We start from the raw sequence: 13,565 nt of genomic DNA, 5'->3' as shown, positions 1-13,565 counted from the left end.
ACGAGAGGGCTGGATAAAATTTCTCTAATTAATAACTCTGTTCACGAGAGCTGATAATCACAGGATAAAATGAAATGAAATGAAACTCAATATAACTAAAAATATAATACAAAGTGAGTTTTATTTACGGAACACCTCAATTACCTCTGGAACTTAAACAAGACAAATCTTTAAATGTTTGTGTCATGTTAGAAGTAGATCCACATTCGTATAATACTATTTTCCAATAGATCTAACTAGGCCGGACCATTTAAATTACCCTTAATGAAAAAGGAACCAATTATTTTGTCGCTTATTATTCCATCCCATACATTCAGTTTTTCGGAATATTGGGTGTGGGATTAACGCATCTAACGAGGATTGTTACGTGATCAGTATTTACAATTATGCCGATTTACGTTTCCATTAATACAAAAGTGGCATCCCCATCATTAGGTCTGCAAACTCTTCATGTCTATCAAAATCGTCATCTGACAACTCTTGAACCAGCGTTACTTTGTATAGGTGAAATTTATTATCACTTTGCGAAATATCAAGTTCGCTGGATATTTGTCTAGTACTAAAGTGTGGATCGTCAGGATACAAACATCTAAAGATTTGATTTCAATTGATCGATTTTTCTGCGCCCGGATTTGGATCAATCTTTTACTGAACCAGTTTCATTGAATTTTGTTACTAATTTACTGACAGTAGATCTTGTTCTGGGATTTCGGTTAGGATATAAATTATTAAATATATCATTATATAACCTAACCATATTCTAATATCTAATATTTGTTTGGCAGCCATCAATATTGAACTTATTCAGTGAATTCGTAAAAACTGAAAAAAGTAGTCATCATTATGTGGTACAATACTTTTATTTGGAGTACCTTAGCCCAACCAAAATAAAAGCTGAACTAGATTCTACTCTGGGTGAGACTATTCCTTCGTTATCAACAGTGGTACAAAGTGGTACCCACAATGGAACAAAAAGCGTCGTGAAGATGTTTTTGTCGAGTGTTTCACAGAGTCCATCATTTCACGTTCTATCAGCAGACAAGGTAATGGCGTCGGTTTTTTGTTATGCCCTTTGGATAATTTTCATTGACTATCTTGGAAAAGGGAAAACAATCAACTGCGAGTATTATGCGAACTTATTGCAAGTTTGAGCGAAGAAATCAAGCAAAAACGGCCGCATATCGCTAAGAAGAAAGTGTTGTTTCATCAATACGTTGCACCACCTCAATCATCCGTTATTGCAATGGTTAAAATTAAGGAATTAATGATTTGATTGCTACTTGATGCACTCTATTCGCCAGATTTAGCCCCTTCAGATTATTTTCTGATCCCAGACTTGAAAAAATGGCTCGGTAGTCAAAGATTTTCCAACAATGAAGAGGTGATGTTGACAGTTAATAACTATTTTGAAGAGCTTGACTATTCTTATTATAAAAAGGGTATGGAACTTATTAAACTTGCTGGAAAAATTGTATGAAGCTGAAAAGAGATTACGTTGAGAAAATAAATTTATTTCTTACTAAATTTTTTATGTTTTCTTTGTTGGGACAGGTACTTCTGAGACCATCATCATAAACTAGTGTTATGTTATAGTTGTAGATGAATAAAATTTAGATATATGCTTTAATCATTAATCTGTTGATTTTCTTCTACAGATTCCTATCAAATAACCGTTTAAGCGAACTGAAAAATGGAACTTTTACAAACTTAACGGAACTAGAAGCACTGTGAGTGTCTCTACTTGTTCTAATATACATTCAATTGTTATTAATCGATTTTTTAGAACCCTCAACAATAATTTCATTAGAACAGTGGAAAAAGGAGTGTTTGTAGATATTCCGAAACTACAATCTCTGTAAGTATTATGTAGTTTTTGTTGCATTCTCTAACCTATATGTTATGTTGGTAATGAATTTTCCATTATTTCAATTTAGAGATTCTAATTATTTTGGTGATATTAGCAATTTTCTTCAAGATGTGAGTTGTATAGTAACATACTTAGTCGAATTAATCGATCAACTCAATCATTCATATTCTCAGTCGTTCAATGGTAAAACTTGAAAGTCGTGTAATAAGAAAATTCTTAGTTTTGGAAGATGTAGCACCAAAACAATTTCACAGACGAATGTTGACCGTTTAATAGGACTCTATCTTTAATTCGGTATATCGGAAAGGTATGTTGCTACATTTATAAGTGAATATATGAATCTTGAAGACGCTGCATACAAAAGACGTCTAAAAATGCATCAACTGCAGCGAACATAGCAAAAAAGGTTTGGTAGAATTTCTGGACATCTTCTTTTGTATATAAAAGTGTCTGTGCAAAATAAGTACGGCATTCGCCAAAGCCGGAACAAAAAAACATTCGTAAACGAATTTATCAACATTGGGAGCGTTTTAGACAAAAAAAAATATTTTTTGCATATTCTTATAATGTTATATAAGACTTGGGTCTACCAACTTGATCCTTAGTGAAAATAAGATGCTTAGGAGAGATATGAACCTGCTACTTCGAATTCAAAGCGTCAAAGTTTCCAGGAATCATGATGTATTACTATTTTGGATCAACTTGATATACAAATTGGAGTGAAATAACATGAAAAACATTATTTTAAATCTAATAACTCACCCTCTCAATGAGTTACAGTACGAATATTCATCTTTTGGGCGAAACTTAGCGAGGAAAACTATTGAATTAAGAGTTAATGAAGTTCAAGAAATGCATATGGAATAATATAATTTCTTTCGAACCATAAAATTGTATTTTTCGTATAGATCTACAAAACTTATTGAATAACCGACACTAATTATGGAACTATACGCATTTATCACAAAAGATTTATTATAAATCTCAAAATTAAAACTAAATATATTTCAGACGTTTAGAAGGTAACCAATTTAGATGTTTGGACAAAATAATTTTAGAAAAATGCCATCATTTACAAACCATGTAAGTAACAACACCTTTCAAGTAAACTTCTTCTGAAATAATGTAAATTTTATAGATATTTTGATCGTTTTGAGATGTGTTCATCCGCGCAACACGTCAGAAATTGTTACCCCAAAGGTGATGGTATCTCCAATCAAGAACACATGTTGGCAAACCCACTTCTACGAACTTGGTGAATATTTTAATTACTTATCAACACAAATTTTTTATAATTTGTAATCTACCAAACCAAACCATTATTATAAGACTTACAGTTTTCACCGAAAGTATCATAAAAATGTGACTTCACAAGATGACTCAAAGACAATTCAAAAATCAAAACATTCTATTGACATTTAACACCTTCTTCATAATTTCACCAATCGATTTCTTCCTCTTCTTCATCCCGTCTTTTCTGGTTTTTCATTTATTCTTAGACTTCGTTGTTTTCTAAAAATGTAACATATCTGTTTCTCATATGATTCGTTATTAAGCTCTTAGTTTAGTCCGTTATTGTGTCCTCATTGATTTCTTACTGTCCGTCTTAGGTGCTTCGTGCTTCATTTTCTTCAATTTTTGTATCATCTTTCATCCTAACCTCATAAATGCTCAACTGCTTATTGTTGTCATGAACATTTATCAAATCATAATAACGTCGAAACTAGTGAGTAGTTTTACCCTCTCTTTGCAATTGCAAACCATTGAGGATGTTAATATCGACAAAAAGGTCGATTTACATCACGCTCTTCAGAAGGGCTGTAATTCAATATTCTTCGAGGCATTAGCCAGGAAAGTAGTTGTTTTCCCGTCTTAAGAGCTGCGGAATATATTATATTGATTTTCGAAATTATTTCAGAGGTGAATAGTAGAAATCCTTTATTTCGATACACCTCAAATTCAAGACTGAATAATACTGTGAAATAAAAAAATTTCTCACACAACCTATCTTTTCTGAGATATATGCCTTTAAAGTACTTGAGTGAACTACGTATATCAATGTAGTATGTTTGAAGGAATAAATCTACACTACTATCTGGACAGGGGCGGTTCATGGCCAATGGTTAACAATCCGTAACTTTTACTGTACAATCTAAAGTTAGCAAAAATAAATCTGTCAATCGATTTTATGACGAAAAGGTTCTTGTTAAATCGATAAAACTTATGGATTAGGAGATATATAGATTTTTAAATTGTACATGCCCAGAGACCGTTCGCCATAAAGAGACATTCTGAAGAAAATTATCATACATCGTAATTATTTATTGCAAATACTTATAGGTTGATCTATACTCACTGGAAACAGGTTTGTTTACATAACTAAGTAACCTAGTTTCCACTATTTTTTTATAAAATGATATTTTAGGTCAACAACGAACTATACGAACACCAGTGCGCAAAATGTCACCATAATTCAACGTATCAACGACAACTATTTTTTCTTTATATAACACAATGTTCGACAGTATTTAATTCAATTAGAAATCTTTCATTGTATTTTAATACTTCCTGTGGATATTTTCAATAAATAATTACAATTTATGATCATCTTCTTCAGAATGTTTCTTCATGGCGAACCGTTTCCTTGGCATATACAACGATCTAAGAATCTACAAATCTCCTGAACCATAAATTTTATCGAGTTGAATAAAAAGTACTTTTTCGTCGAAAAACGATTGGAAAATTAATTTCTGCTATCTTCAGATTATACAGGTTGTCGCTGTAAAAATTCAAAATTTATAATGTTCGAAAATATATAATTTAGAAAATCTACGTAAATATAAGTTCTGATTTGTCTACTTTAAATGTCTATAACTTAGAAATGAGTGGTCGTATGAGATTTTTTTATCACAGCATTATTTTCACTCCATCTACTCACTTCCGAATTTTTACGTCAAGTCCTGGAACACCCTGTATATTTGTATTATCTTATATCATAGAGACTGCTATGTTTGGCTGGAAAAGTGGCAACACATCTAATGTCAAAACGATCTGGCACGACTACCTACGATTCTTTATTCCCTTGGTTCTTTTTAATAACTTCAAAAGAATCGATTAACCTGTTCAATGCTTCTATTTTTGTCTCTTACAACAAAAACAATAGTTTAAGAAAGCAAATCGAAAATTCCTATTAGTTTATGTTAATTGTATGGTCTACCCTATCACCCTACATAGAAAACTCAAAAAGGACAGTTTCTAGACATCAATTAAATTACATCCTTTAGCAGGATCGGTGACAGTCCCTAAAATATTTAATGGAAACGGAGCTTGATTTTTTTATACATTTTCAAAAATACTATAGATTCTATCCCTTTTTCATTGTAGTTTGCGAAATATCTAAAAAAAATTGTCAACGAATTTTAATAAGTTCCATTTTAATTTTTCCTATTTTTGAAGACTAGGCGTTAAATGCAATAGTTTAAACGTTCGGATATTATTTATATTACGAAATTTAAATGAAAACAGAGAATATATTATTTAATAATTTAATAATAAAATTGTTCAGATTCAGACTAATTAATTTCAGTGTTTGGTTAATGGGAGCTATAGGATGCACTGGTAATCTCATTGTTCTGCTCTGTCGACGATTTGCACCAACAACTAACGTAATTCATTCCCTCTACATCAGAAATCTGGCTCTTTCTGATTTATTGATGGGAATCTACTTGTTTATAATAGCTTCTGAAGATCAACATTATCGGGGTGTTTATCTTAGTTACCAGTACATTTGGAGGCATAGTTATATGTGTAAACTTTGTGGTAAGTCAATTGAGTATACCAAATTTGTATTTCGTATAAATGTATATACAAATGAATCTCTATAACTTCAATGTCAAAGGAAACGCCAAAAAAATCGAGCTAACGAGGTTTCGACTTAACTCAAATTTTGACTCACAAAGGCGCGATTTCTAAGTATATTTTTCAATTTGTGGAGTCAAGTTTAAATAATATTTCAAGTTATCACATGTTTCAACGAAAGTTCGTAGTGTGTTGATTGCAGCTCTGGCTTCTTTATTTGTTATTGGTGGTTCAAAACTTGCTGGATCGGTATGATCAACGTCATTTTCATTTACGTCATCGTCATCCATATTCTGATTAACTATGTCGATGATTTCAGCAACAGTTAGTATTCCAGTATTAGCTAGACCTTCATCACATGTCACATAATCTTCAAATTAACCTCTACACTCTTGTCCGGTTTAAGAAGTTCTTCCGAAGCTTCTTGTGGCATCGAAAATCCACAGCTTTTGAAGCAATTTGATATTGTAGTTTTAGATACACTTCTAAATTTCGTAAACAAGACACAGTGAATATAAAGGACCTCATCTTCGAAGTAGTCGACACCTTTAAGGACCCAGGAACAATGATAAGCAACAAAAATGACAGAGAAATAGAAATGAAACAAATAATTGAAAATTTAAAATTGCGAGACCAGCAAAGCGAGGTGAGCAACAGACGAGTCCAACAAAGTAATATTTCGGCCGCGGCGTACACAAAATTTTTTAGACGACGCATAAGATCCAAAACTTTTTCAATTACACTGAGGAAAGAAAATAAATAAGAGAGAATTATAAACATTTTATTTATTGAAGAATATAATGTATTTAATGATATTTGCAATTTCAATACTAATTTATTAATTATTATTTGCAAAAAGTAATGTTGGTTGTACCTCCAGGACAATTATTAATATTTATTGGATTGGATGCAGATGGAATATGTATATCTCAACTAGATGTTGATGGAAACTGTCAACTGTCAACATTGAAGTGGCTAGAGTCACATATAAGGAAGTTGTCTACTCCAGAGCGCCCCGAAAGTGTTTTACAGTACGGAACTGTCTAAATGAATACAGAACGAACAACTTTCAGATGGCGTTGTCTAAAAAAAGAATTTGCAGAGCAACCAAATTAAGAGTCTACAAGACAGGAGTCTACATTAGAAAATTAGGATGTAGTAAATACAATTACACCAAAAAGAATACAATGGTACGGACACATTAAAAGAATGGAAAACGGCAAGATACAAGGAAAATCACAGTATGGAGACCGAGCGAGAGAAGTTTGCCTGGTAGACGAAAAAATAGGCTATAAGGCTATACATTCCCAATAGAATGTATAGCCTTATATATATATACACTTCTCAATCATTCTAATTGCATGTTATACATTAATAGATTGAGCTGACTGTTGTTCTATATTTGTTATCAGTTTCCTAACAACTTTCTTTCTGTAAGCGGATTTGAAGTTTTTTATTATTCTTGGATCTAAGGGCTGTAACTTAGATGTTGTATTGGGTGTGAAAACACATAATTATATCCGTAAACTTTGTGGTAAGTCAATTAAATATACCATATTTGTATTTCGTATAATTGTATATAACCTAACATAAGAATAGATGTGAGTTAAATATAAAAGTAAATTGAAACAGAAACTATGAAAAATTCTTCAAAAAATTCGTAAACCAATCAATAAAATTCAAAAAATGTAAACAGAGCAGCATAAAAACAAATGATTTCAATTCCAAATGAATAATTTGAATGAACTTGAAAATAAATCTCTTAAAAATATTCGTCGCCCCTTCAAACGACTTTTGACAGTACGGTTACTTTCCAAAGGACATAATTGATTATACTGCGACTGTCTTCTATGCATTAATAAAGATTCAATTAATTGGTTGCGCTCTTAGCAATACGTATTCGACTCATTTATGAAAGGCTCGTATAAAAACAATCCCTCTATAGTCTGGTATAGATACCGGCGTGTATGAATCAACAATAGACAGACTGGAGACGACGTAAAAAAATTGTCTCTACACACAAATTTACAAAACACAAATAAAACGGAATAGTTTATAATAATTAATAATATAATAATTTCAATTTAAATGAATTTTGTACTGAAAAGTACGAATTTAGATAATGAGGTTGTGAATGTTACTATACAGAATTTATTACCTAAAAAATCCAAATTTTGAAGATTTGGTAATTATTTAGTTTAGGTTGCAAACGTCTGATTTCCTTGAAATTTTAGTACGTTGTAGAGAAAATTATGCTGATTAATTTAATACATATTGAGCGACTTTAATATACAACGTTATGGAAGAACTAGATCTCGTTATCGTCAGTATTTTTGGGGAATTTCTATTTAAAAGACATTATTCATATTCAAATAGAATTGAAGAATTTATTGAAGAAATGTCACGAATGTATCCGATAGAAATTGATGATTATTTGTGCGTGTAAATAAATGATTATTGTTAGAAATTTATTTGTGTCATTACATTAGTCGTAGCCAATTATAATAAATATTGGAGAGGATTGGGGATGGAGGGGTGTTAAAATATAGTCTAAATGTTCAACAGCCCTCCCCCCGCGCCTAATCCTCTCCAACATCAAGTATTTGCAAAATATCAACTATTCAAGATAGTGTACATTTTCCAATGTTCAAAACTATGTAAAGGAATGTTTTCTGCGCCCAATAGCATAAAAAACTGTATAAAACACTAAAATTTCAAGGAAATCAGGCGTATGCAACCTAAACTAAATAATTACCGCAGATTTTTATAGAAAATTACGTATGTTTCTTGGAAGTTAATAATAGTTACATGTAGCTAAGAAGATAAAAACTTTTACGCCAGAAGAATTTAATAATTTCATAAACTAAGCATCTGACGAAAATATCTGGCAAAAAAGGTAATAGTTCCCACAATAATTCAAATGTTATAAAACACTGCCAATATCTAACGAGATGTGACAAAGGATGAAACATGGATTCCTCACTGCAATTCTGGATCCAAAAAATTGACAAAATCTATTATTATTATAATTATTATTATATTATTATTAACCGACTATCTTGTTAAAGTTAAAACCATCACCTGTGTATATTATGTGACGTTTTCAAATTAAGTTTTTGGATCGATTGGCTGTAAAGTAAATATGGATAAAAAAAGTTCTCAAATACAAAAGAGAAAGTGAAATTGGACGAATTGCGTTTACCAATGCTTCAAAACAGGCAGCTTCGATCTGAGTAATTACAAAACTGAAAAAAATATACACGAGTGAAAGATTTGGTCCAAGGATAAAGTGTATTTTGAGAGCAAACAGAAATCGATCAACGTTCAACTTTGAGTAAATGTAGTCACTTGAAGATGACTATATTGATTTGTTTCAACCAGACCTAACCAGACATTCGTTATTTTGTCATTATGACTGACACCAGAGTTAACCATCGAGAAGTGATTGATTATTTGGGTGAATTTTTTAGTGGGTTTTGGCTTCTTTTAGGAATGATGAAACAGTTCGCTTTGCAAAGTGATTTTTTTGGCGAATTGAATGAGAAGAAAATAAAATACAATAGAACAACAGAGCTTTTGGGTTGTGGTGACCAATTGGCTTATGAAGGAGCTTACAAGGTTAAAGGAAAACTGCGAATCACATGGGCCAACCATCCCGCATTTTATAGGTAGTGTACCTCATATGTGGGTCTAAATATTCTATATGAAAGTCGACTGGTTATTCCTTTCAAGTCTTCTTGGACTTCTGTGATAGAAGAAGAAGATGTGGGAATTACGCTCTACCCCAGAGATATCTCAATAAATGATTCAATCAGAATAAAAAATTTGACATATGCTTCTTATTAAAGTAATATTTTGACATAAACAAACTTTGAAAAAATTCAACCAGTGGAGCGCTGTCAGGGTTAGTTGTCACTTTTATCCCCCTATTTTTTACGCCACTGGAGTAAGTTCTTCTTTTAAATTTGTTTTAAATTGCCTAATTATCTTTAGTTAAAAAACTGATAACCTTTTATGGAGCTAAAATGAACGGTGTAGAAATTTGCCAAAAGTCTGTAAGCACGTAAGTAATTTACAAGTGAATTAATTATTCACTTAATATCGAATAATGATTAAGCATAAGTAGTTGAAAAGAAATAAAAATTATTCATAATCTCAATTTCTACACTAATTTTAACTCTATAAAAGGTAATTAGTTTTTTAATCAAAAATAATCAGGCAATATAAAACAAATTTTTAAAAAAATTTGCTTAAGGGGCGTTAAAAATAAGGGGATAAAAGTAACAACTAATCCTGCCAGCGCGCCACTGGTTGAATTTTTCCAAAATTTGTCAAAATATTAAATATTATTTTATTGAGTAGCATATTGCTCACCAAATTTCAAAAAAAAAGTTAAAGGCGTTCTTGATTTATGACAAATTTTTTATTTTGATTTAAAATTTTAAACACCCTATATACCAGCAATCAGATCCCGTAACGGTTGTCCGTCGAATATAGAAACACCTTGTATAAAATAAGCCTACCAACCTAGAAATTGAATAGAGATATAATTATAAATTAAACTAATTCATTTAAAATAAAAAAATCTTGATTTTCAGGTTTCCTCAGCACATTATCATGCGAGTCATCAGTTTTGATTCTGACGTTGGTCACTTGGGACAGATTTGTATCAGTGACACAACCGTTGCTAAGGAAACAACATTCGAAAAGAATGGCAATTATAACTCTTTTCACGCTATGGAGCTTTGCTATGATCGTCGCGTTCGCCCCGCTTAGCGGTTTTATGAACGGATACTTTGGTGATGAATTTTATGGAAATAACGGAGTTTGTTTGTCCTTACACATCCACGAACCTTATGCAATGGTAATGATATATAGAAATAAACTAACAACCCTCGTAGAACAAACTATAGAAGTTACACTGTGAAAATTAATGCAGTTAGTCAGACAATATCCAATTTATGAAACTCGATTCCATTTACAGATGTTCTGGCCTCGATAAATAAGTGTAATAAATAAAAATAAATTCTTTCAATACGTCAGTTAAATAAATTACGTTTAGTTTATGATGAATTTGTATTGTTAAACAAAACAATTCTAGTCATAATAGAAACTGAAGTATTGTTGAAGAAATTACAGAGGGTGTCTCAAAAGTAATGTCTATTTTCATATGCGAAAATTCCCAATACAGTTTCTTTACTGTCTCTTAATCATTTACTATTTGTTTATTGACAGTGCTTTTATAATAAACTAGCTGTTCCGGCAGATTTCATACTGCCTCAATCGATAAATGAAAGACTGAAACTTTTGTATAAAATAAACTAAAAACAAACAAATAAAAAAAATTACACATGATGTTGATTACTTACAAAACGGAGTTTTCCTGAAATTTCTGGCTATTTATAAGGCTTCAATTTGATATTGACAGACACATGCAGTTATGATACAGTCTGTTAATTAATTTAAAGTTTTCTGATAAACTATATTCTTTGTTTTGTTTTTTGTCTTTGGATAAACAAAGATAACAGCTTTCCACACGCTAGCACGTGTCGTATAATTGTCCATGCGGGGAAACTCCAAACTTCCAACGACTGCCCTTGCGATTTATTTATGGTCATGGCAAAAGCCAGACGTAGCGGAAATTGTTAACGTTCAAAATCTAATGGTAAATTCCTTGGAATCATCGGTATACGCGAGATCAAGACATCATCTCCTTTGTATTTTTCCTTTATGATTGTTGTCTCAATGACGTTATTCATCACCTTTTTCATAGCCGGTCTTGTTCCATTGCATTGTTGAGGTTGATTAATGCTATGCAGCATGATGACTACTGATCCCACTTTTGAGGTGGTAATCCAGGCAATTCCAGTGAATTTAAAACTCCGTAGGATAGTTAACTACGTCATCCTGGTTCATAACGGTGTTGACTGATTTAAAGGAAACCAACTATCACGGAAGAAAATTCTGAATGGTCGTATTAAGATCCTCGACATCTTTATTTTTCGCCGCCAATATTGCAATTATGGTTGAACTGTTGCGCTATATCTGGTAAAACAAGCTGAATAAGTTCCTCTTTTGAGTATATGATGATGAATAACTGCTTCGCAAACAAGAGCAAAAAACTTGAAATGTCACTAGCACAAAGGATCACCAAAGTAAAGAAAGATCTCGCGTATGTAGCGATAATCGCCACTCTTTGTCTGAGGTATCGATCGACATTGAGAATAGATCGACATATTAGTTGGTTGTCGAATGTCAAATATTATGGTTGCGGTCAGAAATTTCATTTGTGACAAAACATCAAGGAAAAACAATATTGTTGTTTTTCTTCAATTCCGAGCATTTTCATATCCATCATCTTTTAAACCTTCTCTGGACACTAGACACAAATAGTTCAAGACCAAAATTAGTCAAATCGTCCAACCGTTATCAAGTTTTAGCGAGACTAACGAACAGCAATTCATTTTTATATATATTGCCAGAAATTTCGATTTCTGTTACAATGTGCCAACTCGTGATCGTGGTTGTCATGAAGATTAGACAACTCGTAAAGGAAGATTATGCAACTTGGGGTTTCAATTATGTACGTTCATGTAAAATGTTGTTTTCTATACAATTTAAATTTATGTTATTATCATTTTCTAATAAAAAATATTCTCCTTTGTCTCTTTTGAAAAGAATGGGTAACCTAACCTAACCTAACCTAACTTAAACGATTTAGAAATTCTAGGTTTCAATTTTTCGACTTTACAACTTTACAGAGTGGGTTAGGTACTAAATTTTAGGTAATACTCTTAGTGAATCTGTCACGAGTACTATGTACTCGGACTACCTTTTCGTTTTCCTGAAATACTAATTGTAGCGCACCCACGTGGCAAATAAATCAAAATTTTGTTTTGTACGCCCTATGCATATGCTAGTGAACATGTTTTTTTTTCTATTTATATCGGCCCTCAAAGAAAATGTTTAAAATTGTTGTATATTTTTAATAAAACTAGTCTATTTTAAAAAGATACATCTAGAGCGGGAGCAAACTTTCAAATCCAGATAGGCCATAGCTATATAAGTTCCATAACAAAAAAAGCAAATGTAACGAAAAGCCCCAAAAAAAAAGATTTTTGGGACAGTAGGGGTATTTTTTGGATTGACTTTAAAGAATCGAATACAACCGTGAACGCGGAATATTACTTGAACTCACTAATGTGTGCACTTGCTTCATGACAATGCTTCAGTCCACACTGTTTCGCTTTCCACAGCTTCTGGAATATACAAAATGGTGTAACGTCTAAGGCCTAGACCGCACTACGGTTAAACCGCTGTGGTTTTTAATCGCGTGAATTTGTGCCCCTAGAAAACTAATACAAGCGGCCGCACCTGCGGTTTTTTCCCGCGACTGATTTTAAAACCGTGATTTGCTACAAAAAGCTCGCGAGTAAAAACTTGGTTAACGCACGCACGCACTGGCGTAAACGCGGACGGTTTTTTGGTCAGTATTCGGTAGACCGTAACGGACAGGCGCTCCTCTGGTGAAATACATTTGCGAAATTTTGTATCCATGAAGGTGATGTACGGACGCACAATTTGTAAAATCTTATCGAAGCTGGCTACTGACATCCTATAGTAATTAAAAAATTTATCAGGATGGTCTCTTAAGCTTTGATACTTCTTATGAAAGAAACCTTTCTCAAATCTACGCCCAGTAAGTGGATGGATCCAATATTTTCGAAATTTGCGTTGACGTCTTCTTTTTCTATTTCTTATTATCAGAGCAACAACGCATACTGCTACCTTGTAATCCATCTTCAAACTGCGGGTCGTTTCGCGATTTTTTATCGTGGTG

At 32.3% G+C, this 13,565-nt stretch overlaps 1 protein-coding gene across 1 annotated transcript in view; it reads left to right on the top strand.

Annotated features, from left to right (window-relative positions):
- LOC130443340 (relaxin receptor 2) overlaps positions 1 to 13,565 on the top strand; it is a 68,380-nt gene that overhangs the window by 44,889 nt on the left and 9,926 nt on the right. Inside the window, exons 11-16 of the mRNA XM_056777910.1 lie at positions 1,656 to 1,727; positions 1,784 to 1,855; positions 2,879 to 2,950; positions 3,006 to 3,122; positions 5,454 to 5,686; positions 10,324 to 10,589. Coding sequence (XP_056633888.1) covers positions 1,656 to 1,727; positions 1,784 to 1,855; positions 2,879 to 2,950; positions 3,006 to 3,122; positions 5,454 to 5,686; positions 10,324 to 10,589 — 832 coding nt within the window. The remainder of the gene's footprint in view (positions 1 to 1,655; positions 1,728 to 1,783; positions 1,856 to 2,878; positions 2,951 to 3,005; positions 3,123 to 5,453; positions 5,687 to 10,323; positions 10,590 to 13,565) is intronic.

This window comes from Diorhabda sublineata, chromosome 4 (genome assembly GCF_026230105.1).
Source record: "Diorhabda sublineata isolate icDioSubl1.1 chromosome 4, icDioSubl1.1, whole genome shotgun sequence".
Lineage (NCBI taxonomy): Eukaryota > Metazoa > Arthropoda > Insecta > Coleoptera > Chrysomelidae > Diorhabda > Diorhabda sublineata.
This window is presented reverse-complemented; position numbering and strand designations above follow the sequence as displayed.